The sequence below is a fragment of the Equus asinus genome, chromosome 7, assembly GCF_041296235.1.
Source record: "Equus asinus isolate D_3611 breed Donkey chromosome 7, EquAss-T2T_v2, whole genome shotgun sequence".
NCBI lineage: Eukaryota > Metazoa > Chordata > Mammalia > Perissodactyla > Equidae > Equus > Equus asinus.
Window position 1 is genome coordinate 53,422,538 of NC_091796.1, and position 18,854 is coordinate 53,441,391.

An 18,854-nucleotide genomic window follows, 5' to 3' on the forward strand; every position below is an offset into this window, starting at 1 on the left:
CTTCCAAAAGACAAACCCAAAAACATATAAAGTAAAAACCTACACCATTTTCAAACGCCCCTGTAACAGTTAAAAACAAAACAAAAATGCATTATGAATTAATCCAGAAAAAAATCTTTAAAAAGTTCAAAAAAGGAGAAATCTGATAAGTAATAGTTACTGACTACAATAAAATGAATTAATTAGCAATTACAATGGAAAATAAGTATTTCCTACTTTTGTCCATTAAAAAGTCCTATAACTACCAATCCAATAGCAGTGTGTACCCATACCACCTAGGTTACAGTCTCTGAATGCCATATGCCACAAAAAGGACTATGGTTCCTCGGAAAATGAGTGATTTCACATCTAGGATAGAAAATGATCCTAGAAGATATATTTTGTATACTAGAAAGAAAAGATGCCATCCAAGACTACTAGGGCATTGTCTAAACTTGAAGAGATTCTCACTAGCCTCAAATGAACATCAATAAAAATACTGCAGTGGGCTTACATTAAATATATTAAAATTCATAAGTTCATAAATACATTTAAAAAGTCACTGGTTTCCTTCAGAGAATGCTGGAGAAATAACTTACTGTTCTTAAAAATGATAAAGGAAAAGAATCAAGTATTTAACCTTTTTTTCATAAGCTATACCTCAAGGTAACTATATAATTGATGAGAAAATGTTTATCTATATAGTAGTATTCCAGTTAATGAATGAATGAGGAAAGATAAAAACAGATCATCACCATTGCAAACTCCTAAAGAAACACAGAATCGAGGCAGCGATCATCAATGGGGGCTAACATCACAAAAAGGGACAGCTAGACTTTATGTGCCTAAATAACATTGCTTACAAGTATTCTTGCCAAAGTCCTACATGAAACAGATCAAGCTGGTAGAACTACCAATTTAAAGCACTACAAGGGACAGAACATTATGTTAACTGACACCAGTAGATGGATTAGCAAAATTCAGGATGGGAGATATTCAATAGGACAAAAAAACCCTGATTTCTTCAACCAAGAGCAACAACAAACTACAAAGAACAAAAAAGGGAGGGGAAAACTATAGGTTAAAAGAAACTTAAGGGACCTATTAACGACATGCAATGTGTGGGCCTTGACTGAACCCTAATTCAAGCAAAATAAATACAACAACAACAACAAATTATGGGGCTACTGGAAGAATTTGAGCACTGACTAGACATGACAATACTAGACATCACAGTATTAAATAATTCTCAACTTTTTTTCAGGTTTGATGATAATATTGTGGTTATATTTTCTAAAAAAAAGAGTCCTTATCTTCAAGAGATATTGAAATATTTACAAATTAAACAATGTGATGCCTGAGATTTGCTTCAAAATAATTCAGTGTCAGAGGATTGGGAAGAACAGGTGGGTAAATGAAACAGACTGGCTGCTAGATGAACATTATTGAAGCTAGATGATGGGTACACAAGGGGTCATTATAGTATTCTACTGCGGTATATGACTGAAATTTTCTAAAACAAAAAGTGAAGGAAAAATCAACAATAGATTTTTTTTAAAAAAGACTTCAACATGGTTAATTTAAAAAATTTGTCTTTTTGCATTTCAATCTGAAGACTCACAAAGAAACTTACTAGATAAAGAACTTATCATTTCAGTTAAAATTTTCATTCCACTATGACATTTTGATCTTTGTCCCTTCATTCCTTTAAGCCTCTATGGCCTGGACTTATGGGAGCTTACTTTTGTCTATAACAGCAGCCTTATCTATACACTAGTCCAGGTGTTGGTAAATTTCAGGCTTGCAGCATGTATTTCTACAGACATGAAGCTAACAATGTTTTTTTTCATTCTTAAAGAATTGTAAAAAGTAAAAAAGAAGAATTTGTAACAGAGATTGTATGTGGCTCACAAAGCCTAAAATACTTAACTATCCAATTATGTTTGGGAAGTCACTTCCCATAGGTACAAAGCAGTTTCTGCTCATTAGTGTACAGGGAGGACATTCAATTAGGAAATAATCATGACTCTGCCAGAAGCCCAGCATCCCAAACTATGAGAAATTTATACCTGAGGGACCTGAAATTTCTTAAGGACCATAAAAGATTAATGTAAAAAGTGTTTGCTTTTTTTTTAACCACAATGTATCTTTATATGTGTGCTGAGGCTCATGTAAGTTGAGTGCATTCTTTAATGCATGTCAGCTTTGATTCACATTTAAGTTAAAAACTAAACTTTACAGGAAGCATTTAAAAAGGAAAAACGTCAACAATATATCATGCTATGAATTTTCCTTAACTTCACTGATACCTAAAAAACAGATTCAATTAAAAGCACTGTTGATGAACACATGGATGACAGTCTCTTCTTTGAAAGCTTAGTCCTATCTGGAAGATCACAAACTCAATTTTAGAATTGGAAGGATTTTAAGGGGTCACCTATATTAATCTCCTTGGGTTTATAGATAAAGAAGGCAGATGGAAGTGACTTTCACACAGTTAACAAGCAGTATATAAAAAGGCCAAGAAAAGCAATTTAAGGAAGTAAAGTATGAGGCTTTTCTAAAACATATAACAAGGTTACTTTCTTGGGTATATTTAGATCTATTTTAAGCCTAGTCCCTGAGAAATAAGATTGCACAATACTCCTCAGCTAAGAACCAATGAGAGATCCTAACGGCCGTTTCCATAGTCACAAAAACTGACCTTGACCTCTCTCCACAGAATTATAGCTAATCATCAAGCCCCATGAGACCCCAAACTATGTTCCCATCCTGTGACTAAGGTTAAAATGTACTACCCCACCCCCAACTTTTCCCTGAGAGATCTGGCAACTTCTCTGCATATCTGTTTTGATTGGTAGTATGGATGCTGTTGCTAAAAGGAATAAAAAATAGAAAAAGATATACATGGGTAGAGCCAGGCATCTTTTTGAAAACAAACTGAATTTTATTACCATTATCAAAAGCGGTCCTTTATTCAGTTATACTCAATATTTTTCCTGGTAGACTCACAAGACTGCCCATCTCTCTAGTCCTAAACTTCTCAAGTACCTAATTCTTTATTTGTAATAGGAGTTTATTTCTGCAATTAAGTTCCTACTTCTACCAATAATGCATGAGCAATTTCCAGGTTTGTTTTGTTTTGTTTTTGTGAGGAAGATTAGCCCTGAGTTAACATCTGTTGCCAATTCTGCTCTTTCCACCTGAGGAAGATTGTTGCTGAGCTAACATCTGTAGCAGTCTTCCTCTATTTTATGTGGGATGCTGCCACAGTGTGGCTTGACGAACAGTACTAGGTCCACGCCTGGGATCCAAACCTGCAAACCCCGGACCCTGGAAGGGGAGTGCACAAACTTAACCACTATGCCACCAGGCCAGCCCCAGGAATTCCCGGGTTTTAAAGGTGATAATCCTCTCTGCCTGGATTAGTTCCACTTTGAGTAAGACTTCTGTGAATTAGGCATGATTTAAAATTGAGTTTTCAGTAATCTAGCTGTAAAATTGGAAATATCCACATCACCTACTTCACAGGGGTGCCTTCGAGAGTAAAGAAATTACAATGTGATATAAATATAGGCATTATCCTGAAAGAGGGAGAACGCCAATCATTTCTGGTTTTACCAGTCATTTTACTTATGAAGGCCAATATGATCAAAAATACATTGCCTTACACTTAAAAATGATCAAGATGATAAATTCTATGTTTTTAAACACAATTAAAAATAAAAAATTAATTTAAAAAAATTACCTTCCATTAACAGATAAACAAATGTGGTATATACATACAATGGAATCTTATTCACTCTTAAAAAGGAAGGAAATTCTGACATATGCTACAACGTGGATGAATCCTGAAGACATTATGCTAAGTGGACTAAGATACAAAAGGACAAACATTGAATGATTCCACTTTTATGAGACAGTCAAATTCACAGAGACATAAAGTAGAAAGGGGTTATCAGGGGCTGGGAGGAGTGGGGAATGGGGAGTTATTGTTTAACGGGTATAGAGTTTTAGTTTGGGATGAAAATAAAAGTTCTGGAGAAGGACAGTAGTGATGGTTGCACAACAATGTGAATGTACTTTATGCCACTGAACTGTATAGGGCTAAAATGGTAAAAATTATGTTATGTATATTTTACCATGATAAGAAAAAAATATTACCTTGAAGGTCTCCAATCATCTCAGAATCATGACCTCTGTCTCTTCGTTCAGCTTCCAATGCAGCTTGCAGCTGGTAATAATCCTTGTCCATTTGTGACTTGGAATTCTCTAAAATTCTATTTCTCTCCTGCAATTCTCTGTTCAGGGACTCTAGCTGACTGACTGACTTGCTCATCTCAGTATGACTCTTCCTTAATCTTACAGCTGTGTCTGATTCTGTCCTAAGTAAGTCATTGGCTTCTTCTAGCTATTTAAAAAAGAGAGCAAGAAAATAGTTTTTTGACCAAAATACAATCAAACTTATTGATTATAACTAAAAAAAAAATCATTCCAAAAACTTACCTGCTTTTGTAATTGTGCCACCTTCTCATTAGCAAGCTGCGAATTCTGACTGACTTTCTTTAAGTCTTCCAACTGATCCTTTAATGTAGAAACTAGAAAATGAAGGAATACAATGTAGATATTACAAAGTTTTCACAGAGGAAACATATAAATCCCTTTTAAAAAATGAAATTTAGTCATAGGCCATAAGAGTCGAGTTACATTAGGCCCACTTCCAAAGCCAAATTCCATTTTGGACGTATTTACATTTTAAATTCATCCAAAAGTGGAGTCTCGTTTCATAATATAGAATGCAAAACACATTTATTTCAACTGTTCTAATATTTCAAATTATTTTATTCTCTAATAAGGTCAATCTATTAATAAAATGTATAAAGCTAGTTTTAATATTTATTTTTGAATACTAGTACAAATCTGTGAATAGTTCATTATTTTTAAAATGGTTCAAAATTCAAAAGATACCAAATGGTATACACAGTAGAATGAGCGTTCCTCTGTGGCTCCACATTATCTCCCAGTCCCTTTGACTCTCCTCACCAGCAACAACTATTACTAACGTCTTGCATATCCTTCCTAAGATAGTCATTGTATTCATCCCTTAATAAATAAAAACACATACATAATATATATGTATATTTTCACATGCAGATCTATATACACACACACATACTTAAGTATATAAGACACTCTTATTTTAAACAAATGATCTGTATTGTTTTTTCCGCTAAAAGATGCATCTTAGAGATTCTCTTCTTATAACAGTATATAAGGAGATGCTTTATTCTAAGATCGTAGTATTCTATCATGTAGATATACCAAAATTTATTATATCATTGATTATATTTATCTTGTTCATAATTTTTGCCACTGTAAATAATGCTACAATGAATAGCCTTGTTTATACATCAGTGTGCATGTGCATAATTGTATATGTAAAATAAATTCCTGGAAGTGAAATCACTAGATCAAAGGGTACAGAAGGCTATTTTAAATGTACTTATAACTACTAACATTAAAACATATGAAATTCTAGGTTAGTAGTTCTCAAATGTGGCTGCTTGTTAGAAGTGCCTAAAAAGCTTATTAAAAATACCGATGCCTAGGCCACATATCTAGATCAATTAAATTAGAACCTCTAGAATTTAAGCATCAGTATACGTTAAAGCTTCCCAGGAGATTCCAATATGCACACAAGGATGAAAATCACTACTTCAGCTAAAACACTATTACTGACTTTAATATGTTATAAACTTATCTTGGGATATGGATATTTAGCTCATGAGATATTTTAGGATTATTGCTTCAAAAATATATCATATAGGCACTATATTTAAGACAAGCTCATGACAAAGACCTCAAGGATAGTGTTAGACAGAAATTCCACTGTTTTTCCAAAGAAGTAACAATTTACCTTCATTTTCTACATTTCTCCTCTTCTCATTTTCCTGTTCTGCTTTTCTTTGGTACTCATTAATTCTATGTTGTAGTAACATTTTCTCTTTCTCAATCTGAGACACTGTAGATTCTAGATTTCTTCTTTGATTCCCCTGAGATTATAATGACAAAAGTTACCATTGTAATTAATGCTCCTCATTTATTTGAGAGAATACTCTGTTCTTTAAAATCACAATTTAGAAACAGAACTGTTCCATCAGCACAACAATCTCCTTCCAGCCATTACTTAAAGCCACACATATCCCCCTTCTCCCACCACCTATATCCCTGGCAACCAAATAGAGGTCCTCTATCTGTATAATTTTGTCATTTTGGGAATGCTATATTAACGGAATCGTATAGCATGGATCCTCTGAGATTGGGTTTTTACACTCAACATGCTGCCCATGAGATCCATCCAAGCTGCGTGTATCAATGGTTCATTCTCTTTTGTTGCTAATAATATTCCATGGGACAGATATATCAAAGTTTGTTCAACTATTCACATACTGTAGAACATTTTGGTTGTTTCTAGTTATTGGCTATTACAAATAAAGCTACTATGAAGAGCAGTGTATATGTTTTATGAGAATATAAGTTTTCATTTTTCTGGGATAAATGCCCAATAGTGCAATTGCTGGGGTGCCTAGTAGTTGCACGTTTAGTATTTTAGTAAACTGCAAACTATCCAGAATGGGTGTACCATTTTACTTTCTTATCTGCAATGTATGAGTATCCAGTTTCTCCACGTCCTTACCAATTCTGGTATGAACATCATTTTTAAATTTTACTTGTTCTAACAGTTATATGGTGATATTTCATGGTGGTTTTAATTTGCATTTCCTCAATGGCTAATGATTTTGAGCATCTTTTCATACGTTTCTTACCCACCTTGATTAAATGTATGTTCATGCTGTCTGCCAATCTTCCAACCAGATTATTTACTGTTGAGCTTTAGAGTTCTTTAAATATTCCAGATGAGTCTTTTGGGAAATACATAGCTTGCAAATATTTTTTCCAGTCTATAGCTTGTTGTTTCATCCTCTTATCATGGTCTTTCACAGAGCAAACATTTGTTAATTTTGTTGAAGTTCAATTTAGTGAATTTTTTTCCTTATATGGATAATGTTTGTGGTGTCATGTTTAAGAACTGTTTACCAAGCTGTAGGTAATTAATTAATTTTTGCATAAGGTGTGAGACAGGTTGAGGTTCGTGTTTTGGCCCATAGATATATAGCTGCTCTAGCACTATATATCCTTCCTCCATTGAATTCCTTTTGCACCTTTCTCAAATATCACTTGGCTGTAATGCAGAGATACTGATCCATAGTTTTTTTTGTAGTACTGTCTTTGTTAGATTTTGGTATCTGGGTAGTTCTAGCCTCCTAAAATTCATTGGGAGTGTTCCCTCCTCTTATATTTTCCGGAAGAGAGAGTGTAAAGTTGGTGTTAATTCTTCTTAAAACACTTAGTAACCATCTGGTCCTGGAGAGTACTATTTTGAGGTAGCTTTTAAATTATGAATTCACTTCAATAGTTATAGAGCACTATTCAAATAATCTATTCCACACTGTGTGAGTTGTGGTAGTTTGTATTTTTGGAGGAATTAGTCCATTTCATCTAAATTTCACACTTAACGTATTTAGAATTGTTTGTAGTATTCTCTTATGATCCTTTTGATATCTGCAGAGTCTGTAGTGATATGTCCTGTTTTATTCCTGATACTGATAATCTGTGTTCTTTTTCCTTTTTAATCTTGATAGAGATTTGTTGATTTTGCTGATCTTTCCAAACAGCTAGTTTTTGGTTTTCATTGATTTTCTCTTTTTTCTGTTTTCAATTCCACTGATCTCTCTCTTACCTTTATTTTTCCTTCCTCCTCCTTGCTTTGGGTTTATTCTGCTCTTCTTTTTCTAGGTTCTTGAGGTAGAAGCTTAGATGACTGATTTGAGACCTTTCATCTTTTCTAATGTAAGCATTTAGTGCATAAATTTCCCTTAGAATACTGTTAGCTGTATCCCACAAATTAAGTTTTATTTTCACTTTCATTGTCCAAATATTTTTTTAAAAGATGAAGAGCCATAATGTTTTAACATAACTTTATGAGATATAATTAACACTCCAATGTATTTTTTCATTGCCTCCAAGACTTTCCTCTTTGATCTATGGATTATTTAGAACGGTGTTGTTTAGTTTCCATGTGTTTGCAGATTTGCCTGATATCTGTTATTCATTCTAGTTTGATTACATTTTGGTCAGAGACCACACTCTGTGTGATTTCAGTTCTTCTAAATTTGTAGACATTTGCTCAGGATGTGTTATATCTTGGTATGTGTTCCTTGAGTGCTTGAAAAGAATGTGTATTTTTTTTCTAGATTGGCAACAGATGCTAGCTCAGGGCCAAACTTTTTTCTTTCTTTCTTCTCCCCAAAGCCCCCCCGTACATAGTTGTATATTCTAGTTGTAGGTCCTTCTAGTTGAGCTATGTGAGATGCCGCCTCAGCATGGTCTGCACCCAGGATCCAAACCGGTGAAACCCTGGGCTGCTGAAGCAGAGCACATGAACCTAATCACTTGGCCACGGTCCAGCCCCAAGGAAGTATATTTTGCTGTCGTTAGGTGGAGGGTTCTATAAATGTAGAATAAGTCCTGTTGGTCGATGGTGTGGCTGAGTTCTCCTATATGTTTGTTGAATATGTCTAGAGAGTGGTATTGAAGTTGTGGAAATTAATAAACGAGACCTTAACTAAATTGGAGTTGGGAAGGTCTGTAGGGGGAGCTCTCATGCCCTATCACACATCATCAATTACACCAAACAGGAAAAGAGGTATGCTTGCATCTTCCACAGGAAGTAAAACTACTTTACTAGTAAGGGAAGACTTTTCTCCTAAACCAGGAACAGCCCAGCCACTGAGAAACGCTGCAGCTCAGCCAATGAGAAGCTGTTACCACCATGAACTGTTACTTTCCCCCAAGGACTTTCATTTAGAACAGCCCCTCTCTACTCTCCTCTTTTCCCTATAAAAGTAGCTCCCCTCCCTTGTTTTCCAGATTTGCCTATAGTTCGCCACAGCATGCACTTTCTGAATCACAATTCCTTTGGCTATCCCCAAAAAACTCATTCTGAGGATAAAATAACAGGCAAATCTGCTTTTAAGTTGACAAAGTCGCCAATAATAATCGTGGACTATTTCTCCTTTCAGTTTTATCAGCTTTTGTTTTACATATTTTGTAGCTCTGTTGTTTGGTAAATATAAATTTAGGAATGCTATGTCTTAGTGGATTGACCCTTTTTTTTTAAATTGAGGTCATGATAGTTTACAACATCATGAAATTTCAGTTGTACACTATTGTCATCTTACAGGAACATCCCTTCATACCTTCTGCTCATCCCACAGCCCCCCTCCCCCTGGTACCCACTACATAGTTCTCTTTTGGACTAACCTTTTTATCATCATGCAATGTGCCTCTCTGCCCCTGGTAATTTTCTTTCCCCTGAAGTCTACTTTATCTGGTATTAATATTGCCATTGCTGCTTTCTTTTTGCTAATGTTTGTATGACATATTTTTCCATCCTCTTACTTTCAGTTTACCTATATTATTTCATTTGAAGAGAGTTTCTGGTGGATAGCATATAGGTAGGTCATGCTAAAAAATCTACTCTGACAATCTCTTTTAATTGATGCTATATTTAATTTACCTTTAATATAACTATTGATAGGTTAAAGTCTGTCATTTTTGTTTTTTGTTTAATCTCTCTCTGTTGTTTCTCCATTTTCCCTTTCTTCTCTCTCTGTGGATTACCTGAATATTTTTTAGCATTCCATTTTGATTTATCTACAGTGTTATTGAGCATATCTTTATATAGGTTCTTCAGTGGTTGCTGTAGATATTACATTATATATGCATACTTTATCACAATCTACTGGTGTTGGCATTTTACCAGTATGAATTAAGTCACCTCCCTTTATGTATCCCTTTATCTTCCTGTTTATAATATAATCGTCTTAAATATTTCTCCTACATACATGGAGAACCACATTAGGCAATATTGTAATTCTGCTTCAACTGTCAAATATAATACAAAAAAACACAACAGGAGAAAGTAAGTGTATTGTATTTACCCCTATTTTTACTCTGTTTTTTCTTCTTTCCTGATAAGTCAAGATTCCTTCTTTTATCATTTACTTTCTATTTAGAGAATTTCCTTTGCAATTCTTTTAGAGAAGGTATGCTGGTGACAAATTCTCTTAGTTTTCCTTCATGTGAGAACACTGTGATTTTCAATTGGAAAGGACTTTCCATTGGACATAGAATTCTGGATTGATCTCTTTTCCAGCCCTTGTAAAATGCTGTGCAACTTCCTTCCGTCCTCCATGGTTTCTAATAAGAAATCTGCTGTCATTTGCATTGTTCCTCCCCTACAGGTATGTGTCTTTTGCTGTATTTAAGATTTCTTCTTTGTCATTAGTTTTCAGAATTCTGACTACTGTGTGTCTTGGTGTGAATATCTTTGGGTTTACCCTTTTTGTGATTCATTCAGCTTCTTGTAGGCTTACGTCTTTTGTTTGCAGGTTCATGTCTTGCCAAATTTGTGGAACTTTGTCATTATTTCTTCCTGTCCCCTTTATCTCCACTCCTTCAGCAATTTCAGTGACACAAATGTTAGAACTTCATTACTATAGTTCCACAGGTCCCTGAGGCTCTGTCACTTTTTTTACTGATATTCAGACTAGGTAATTTCTATTGTTCTATCTTCAAATTCTCTGAATCTTTCCTTTGTATCCTTCACTCTGCTGCTGAGCCCATCCACTGAGATTTTTATTTCAGTTATTCTTATGTCTTTGCTAAGACTTTCTATTTCTTTACTGAGACTTTCTAATTCTAATTTTTTGTTTCAAGTATGTCTAGTTGCTCACTGAAATATATTTATGATGATTCCTTTAAATCTGTGTGAGATCATTTTAACATCTGTGTTATCTCAGTATTGGTATCTGTTTTTATCTTCGCTCATTCTAGTTGAGATTTTCCTAGTTCTAGTTATGACAAGTGATTTTCTATTGAAAACTTCACATTTTGAATATTATCTTATGATACTCTGGATCTTATTTAAGTCTTCTCTTTTAGCAGGTCTATTCTGTCACTGTTCTGGTGGGATTAAGGAAGTTCTGCCTCATTTCTGCCAGATGGAGGCAGAAATCTGGGTTTTCTACTTGATCATTACTGATACACAGGTTGGGGGAAGTGGATTCTCATTATTGCTGGATGAAAATGGGAGTTCTGGCACCCCCCCTAGGCCTCCACTGATAACATGGCTGATGGGGAAGGCATTTTGTTACTGCTGCCTACGTGACCTCCAGAGACATTGCTGTGGGGAGGAGGGCTCATTATTTCAGTATTAAAAGTTCAGACTCTCTACTAGGCCTCTTCTGATACAACCCCAGCAGGGAGTCTGAGGGGTACCCTGTGTTGGGTAGAAGTGGAAAACTGACTCCCAACATGTCTCCAATGACACTGTCTGAGGAGAGGGGAAGGCTTGTCACTGCCCAGGAGAGATGAAAGTCCTTCTATTGGACCTTCTCTGACACCACTCTATCAGGGGGCTGGAAGTCTAGGCTTCCCACTCAGCCTTTGCTGGTGGGAGTGAGGTTATATTTTTTTACATTCTGTTTGGCTGAGCAGAGCAGTGATTGTATAAAAGTTTTCTGACTTGCTAGCCTGCCCCTTTCCTGGTCCGTTAGCTAGAGAGAGTCGCTTTGCTTGTCTGTGCTTGCTGGTGTTTCCAGATTGCTAGCTTCTCCAACACCTGGTCTGGGGTATATGCCACAAAAAGAAAACCCACAGTATTTGTTCCTCTGTCATTTCTTGGGACCCAAGTACTCTAGCTAGCTGGTCTGCTTTCTTCTCTCCACCTTTCAGAATCTTTTTACATTTGGTTTATATTTAATGTCTAGGGTTTTTAGCTGTACTTATTGGGAAGAATAGGGGCAAATACTTTTACTCCATCTTTCCAGAAGCAGGACTACTCTAATTTTATAATTAAGATCTCCCTCGCTACTTTGAATTTAGAAAGCTGAATAATTTAAATTTAGCATACTTGAATTTTAACTGTGTTTTAGAAATGAAATAAAAAGTGGAGGATATGCAAAAAAGATTTCTTAAATACTTAGAGTCAAATAAATAGTGCTAGGCTAAGTATACTGACCAATGGCAAGTTGGTAAAATATTATCTAAATCTTCCTAGATAACTACATATATATATATATCCAAAGCTACAAATGAAAAACAAACATACAAAAAAACCCACCACTGACAGATACTATTCTGAAAAGAGAAAATTAAGATGGCACAAAAATCGTCAGAAAGATTAAACCTAAAATGAACAAAGGAAGTCATCAACAAGAAGAAGACCATAGAGAGCATATTTCTTTTCAGAGAACTCTTCATATACACAGTAAAAAGATATTTACAAGTTGACCAAAAGGAATGAAAATATATTACATATTTGCAAACAAATATCTGAATCATGAAATGTTTTTGCTGTGTTTTCCTGATAATAAAAACTTCTTGCTAGGTGACCAAGGAAAACATGGGGAAAATTCTAAAATCAATACATTTCCTATTTGATCGCATGAAATTATGGTAACGTAAATCCTTTTAAAATTGTATTCTTTCCTCTTTCCTATTTGTCTGTTTCTTTTTGCTATAGTTCCAGATTCAGTTTCTGATCTCTTGATTCTCTTGCTCCTTTCTCACTTTTCAAATATTAAGAACCACTGAAATGAAATTCACGTACTAAAATTTAACATGGTTCTAAAATAAAACTACATAAAGGAAACAAAAGTATAATCTAATCTGCATCACTTGAATCTGCAGCTCCAAAGTGAGGCTTTCATCATAACTCTCTGGTTCTGTTCTATATTTCAACCTATAGAGTTCAAATGCAATTTTCTCAGAAAACAAAATCAACCGAAAGAGGAAAAAACTCTCAAAAAGGAAAACTTCTGATTAGAAAACAAAAAGTACCTCTTCATCCAATTCTTTCATTATCTTGTCTAATTTTATGTTTGAAGTTCTGTAAAAACAAAAGCAATATAGATTAGAAATATCTTTATTTTTTATTGCCCAAGGTTGGAACACCACATACTTTACTTTTCCATTTACCTAAGATTTTTTAACCTTTTTTTGTGCTGCGGATTCCTTTGGCAGTCTAGTGTGGTGAACCTATGGCTTTTTATCAAAATAATATTTTAAAAGCATAAAATAAAATACGTAAGATTAAAAGAAGCCAAAATTATATTGAAATACAGTCAAACTTTAAAAAATGTATGATTCGGTAATAATGTGCTACTTTATTAATATATTAAATCACAAGATCTAGTGGCAATAATTTCAAAGTAGTGATGAGCATAAATGATATTTAGAGATAACTACCAATTGTAATCATTGAATAGAAGAAAATATTTGTGATTTTTATTGGTAAAAAAAATTCACAGGTACTGCTAATAATTGTGGATTACTGCCTATGTTACTAATTGAAAGAAATGCTGAATTTCAGTTATAAATTAGATAAAATATTCACTTTTTCTCACCCAAGTTTAAGGACCTCAAATTCCATCCACGGTCCCTTTGGGGGAGGTTTATGGATTGCAGATTAAGGACCCCTGGACTCCCTCATGCAATACTTGCTACTAAACAAAAATTAGCCATCTAACCTTTAATACAAGATTAAGTAAATGTAGGGAGAGGTGGCATATATAAATCAGTAAATGCACCACTTGACAACTTGGGCAAAAATCTGAGATAAAATGAAGACGTATTATCTCCATCACAATTTGTTTTCTTTGGCTCTAAACATAATTCTGAGCTTCAAATCTGTATATGCAACATCTCACATCTCACATGGATGTCTTATCAAACATCTCATTCAGCATGCCCAAAACTAAACTTATTCCCTCTGCTCCACACCCCTACCCATAATAGCAATCTGTTTCTCCTCCAAGTGTCCCTAAGCAAAGGGCACGACCTTGGAATCACCCTTGACTCATCTTCCTCCTTCAGTCCCATTTAGTTGAATTAATATCAAGTGCTGCCAACTAACCAGACACTTCTTTTTAAAAAGCAAATTTGATCCCTTTTTTTATTTCTTAGTTTCATAACTTTCAATGTTTTTCCATCACCCTTAGGATAAATTCCAAATTTATTAGCTTATCAAAAACAAAGTCCTTCAAGGGGCTGGCCCGGTGGCATAGTGGTTAAGTTCGCGCATTCCGCTTCAGCGGCCGGGGTTCACTGCTTCGGATCCCCAGTACAGACATGGCACTGCTTGGCAAACCATGCTGTGGTAGGCATCCCACATATAAAGTAGAGGAAGATGGGCACGGATGTTAGCTCAGGACCAGTCTTCCTCAGCAAAAAGAGGAGGATTGGCAGCAGATGTTAGCTCAAGGCTAATCTTCCTCAAAAAAGCCACAAAAATCCAAAGTCCTTCAACATCTAAACTCTGTTGATCTCCCCAGCCTCATCTCAGACTTTTTTCTCCCACATTTGCATGTTTATTGGCCACTCTGGTCATTCTTATTTCTTTCCCAAATTGCTCCCAACCACCACCACTACCCACTAGTTTCTCATTGCTATTTTTTGGATGGAGAAACTTCTCAACATTTATGCAATAATATTTATCCACTTCCTCCCCTTATTTCCATATTTTATACTTAAAAATTCCTCCCAAATCCTGGGATCAATTAATTGTTTACATTCAAGTGCTTCTCTAAAAAGTTTGTAATATATGCTTAACTATCTGATCTATCAGGAAAGGCATGCAGTGAGAATTTTACTTGTTCCCCCTCCCCTCCACTCACAAAACTACCAGTATTCCCAATTCCATTTGTTGAATACTTAATCTTTGCATGACCTCTGTATTTCATTTATTCAATACTATCCACTAAAACTATAAATAATTACAAAAGTTACTGTTTATAATTAATGAGTAACTCACTGTGCTGAGTTATTTAAAATAATCTTGATCATTCCATATTTTCATAAATATAGAAGCTCTTATTAGATTTAGACTCATAGGAAAAAAATTCTGAGTTATTGCTCTAGAGAATCACAGTGTAAAGAAATTAGAATGTCTGCATTAAAAATTTTGTGAATTCTAATCTTCAACGACATTTACATTTTAGAAAGCACCTTACTGAATGTAAACTAATTTGGTCTTTCACAGCTAACTAAAATGGGAGAGAAAAGCAATAAATTAGGCACTAAGTGAATCAGCACTATAGTTTTTCAATAAAGACTACTGGGAGCAAAGGCACTTTAAATATTCCGAGGAAAATACATCCATAACTAAAGCCAACATAAATGTGACTTTCGAATTCTAGCCAAGACATTCTTCATTGAATGCATTGTCAGTAGCAATGTTTATATCTCTACCTTACTTCTGTCTACTTTAAATGTTTAAAGAGTGCAAGCTTTATTTAAAATAAGCATTTGCTATACAACTTTTAATGCGAAAAACATATAATTATATTCTCACCTGCACTTCTGCTCCATTTCATCTTTTAATTGCATTTCATTATGCAGCTGTTCTTCTAGCTTATAAATTGTTTTTTGCAAATTTTCCTGCTTTAATTAAAAACAAAAAAATTAAAACTCATTTTACTAAGAATATTCCTAGAAAATTTAAAAATAGCAAGTTTATGTTACCATTTTATACCTATTTGGGAGGGAATTATTTGGTTCAATTTTATTCTTTCCCTTTCTATTTGAAATTTTTATTATTAATTTAACAAGCTTTTTTTTCCAACATCTAAAAATATGTCAGGCATTGTGGTAGGCATTAATAAGATAAAAATTAAAAAGATTTGGTCCCGGTTCTCATGAAGCTAATAGTTAAATAGTGAGGCATAGGGTAATCGGAAGCTGAAAAGAACCTACAACAACTCAAGGACATACACACAAATATTACAATATAAAGTGGTAAGTGATAATAATATTATATACAAGGTGTTCTGAAGGAGAGAAGAGGTCACATTTAATTCTGCCAAGAAGATGTAATGTTTGAGACCTACAAGATAAGAGATATTTATCAAGCAGAGAAGGTGGCAGAAGGAAGGTATTTTATCCAGAAAGACCGAGTCCAAAAGCATAAAGGCAAAAGAAAATATATTTTGGAAATGAGAAGAAATCAAGTATAGGCAAAGCACAGACTACAAGAGGGAGAAGAAGACACATAAAATCTGAAAAGGTGAGTGGGCCCATAATCCTTGTATGCAAAAGTAGGAGTTGGGGACTTTGGCCTATAAGCAGTTTAAAAAGGGAAATAACATAGTACTGGCATTTTAGAAACATCACTTCGGTAATAATAAGGTGAACAGATTAGAAGGTAGAGAAATTCTACATAAAGCAACCAGTTAATAGGCTACTCAGACAGTTCAGGCAAAAGAATATATAGGTCTGACATAAGGCAGAGAGGCTGTAGGAATGAAGAGGAGGAAACGGATAACTGTGTCAATTAAAAGGCAGAATTTATGACCTAACAACTGATTAGAAATAACAGAGTACTATTACTAATAAAAATAGGTAACATAACAAGAACTGCTAGGGACAGGATGGAGAGAGGAGAATCATGAGTTTAGCTTTGGCCTAGGTTGAGGTGCCAGAGATATACAGGAAGAGAAGTCCAGTCAGAGAGAGAGAAGACAGATTCAGGTCCAGAGCTCAGAGGAGCAAGCTGTACACTCATGAGATTACCCATAGAAAATGAGCCGACCGACAGCCAAGATCAGAACCTCCTTAAACACATTTAATAATTAAAGGGGGAGGGAGGGAAAAGAAGAGAGAGGGGGGAGCGAGGAGATCCTGCAAAAAGAGGACTGAAAATAAACCCAAAGAGGCAGGAAGAACAAAAGAAAGAAACAATGGGAACATGAAAGAGTTAAAAAGCCAGAAGTTCCAAGGAGGAGGGATTAGTCAGTGTCAAATGCAGTTAAAAAGAAAAATAAGATATGGAATGACAATTATTCATTGTATTTGGCAGTTGCAAAGTTGTTCATTAGCATCTCTGCTAGAAGGCTTTCAAGGAAGAGTTGAAAATTAAATTAGTTGACTTTTGTACTTAGTTCCGGGTTAAAAGAAATAGTAGGCATGCCAATGTTTTCTTCTTGCCCTGTGATCTTACCGGAGCAAAGATACAAGGTAGCAGCCACTAACGGAAACTTATGACAGTCACCCCTGAATAAGATCAGCCCAAAGAAAACAATTCCATTGAATATTTTTTGAAGTCCTAATGTACCACTAATCCGACAGAAATTTAACAGAGCGAGAGCTGGGTCACAGCAGCTCCTCACTGTCACCTTCTCTAGGTCAAAGGTGCTTTAATTTTAAAGATTTATAAGCCCTTGTTAGCTATATAACTTGGCAAATATCTCTATTGGGATGAGAACTTAAAAAAGAAAGATGGCCAAAAGAGCTAACAGGTACTCACGTAGTTTACTCTCCCTTTTCTCACTTTCCCTTCCCATCACATGTTTTCTTACATTTAAGAGTAATGTATCAAGGAGAAAGAATTATATCAGCTTTTAAAAGATGATTGCTACCTGCTCCCCTCCTCAGTTAAAAATATGTAGCCTACAGTACACAGAGTTCAAAGAATACTCTAAGGATGTCTAGATAATTATTTCTGATATTTTTAGAAAAGTCCTGGCTAACCCAAAAATGACCTCAAAATGTAAGCAAGTAAGTTTTTTTTTAAACCTCTGTCTCATGAATATGAGCTATATGCACAAAAGAAAGGACTCATGTCTCTAATGTTTACTTCCAAAATTAATTTTCGGTAGACAAATTAGACGATGATGACTATACTGGTTATTCTCTATTTGCCCCCCTCCCTTCTAGCCTTGAAGATCCATCCTCTGCCCTTCTTTGCCTTGAAATCTACAGACTGCATTACCTACATTCCATTGCCCTATGATTTTAAGGTTGGTTTCAGCCTATGGGAGACACCAGCAGGAAATCAGAAGTGGGAGAAATGAAGTATTCATTCTCCCCACACTCTTCTTGCCTTACTGTGGTTCTGGCAGTGTTTTCTATCTTCTGTGCTCTTCTTTCATGATTCTAGGCTTTCTCTGAGCTGTGGTAACAAGACTTGTCTCTTCAGACTAGGGGAAATGGCTTCCCCACTGTTGTTCATCAATGGGTACTTTAGCACTCTTTATTTATTGCTCCCTTTGACCCTGCTCACAGCACTGTTAACAGTCCCTTCATTAAATTCTCTTCATTCAATGAACGAATAAACAAAATGTGGTAGATACATACAATATAATATATTCAGCCTTAAAAAGGGATGAAATTTTGACACATGCTACAACATAGAAGAACCTTGAGGACATTAGGCTAAGTGAAATAAGCCAATCACAAAAAGTCAAATATTGTATGATTCCACTTAGACGAGGTACCTAGATTAGTCAAATTCATAGAGACAGAAAGTAGGAGACTGGTTACTAGGGGCTCACAAGAGAGTGGAATGGAGAGTTTAATGGGTACAAAGTTTTAATCAAGGATGAAAAAAGTTCTAGAGATGGATAGAGGCAATAGTTGCACAATAGTGTGAAGGTACTTAATGCCACTGAACTGTACACTTAAGAATGGTTAAAATGGTAAATTTTACGTTATGTATATCTTATTATACACAAAAGCACTTTCATTTAACTCTTTTGAATGTGCCATCTGTTTTTCCTGTCAAGATCCTTAGTGATTTATTATAAATTTCTAATTCCAAAGATTCGAAGGATCACCACTGTCAATCTGTGTAGCAATTTACGGTTTACTAACTACCTCCACATATAATACCCCATTTGGTAGCTAGGCAAGAAATCAAACTAGAGAGGAGACAATAGGTAAAAAGTGCTATAAAAATTTAAGTTCACTAACCA

The 18,854-nt window shown here is 35.0% G+C and overlaps 1 protein-coding gene across 2 annotated transcripts in view; it reads right to left on the reverse strand.

Moving 5' to 3' along the window:
• Window positions 1-18,854, reverse strand: part of ROCK1 (Rho associated coiled-coil containing protein kinase 1) — a 160,202-nt gene that overhangs the window by 55,360 nt on the left and 85,988 nt on the right. The window contains exons 12-16 of one of the 2 annotated variants that reach the window (XM_014860419.3): window positions 15,458-15,546; window positions 12,946-12,994; window positions 5,897-6,032; window positions 4,486-4,577; window positions 4,144-4,390 (exon numbers count right to left, since the gene is read on the reverse strand). In XM_014860419.3, the coding sequence (XP_014715905.1) occupies window positions 4,144-4,390; window positions 4,486-4,577; window positions 5,897-6,032; window positions 12,946-12,994; window positions 15,458-15,546 (613 nt within the window). The remainder of the gene's footprint in view (window positions 1-4,143; window positions 4,391-4,485; window positions 4,578-5,896; window positions 6,033-12,945; window positions 12,995-15,457; window positions 15,547-18,854) is intronic. The other variant, XM_014860420.3, reaches the window with a different exon arrangement.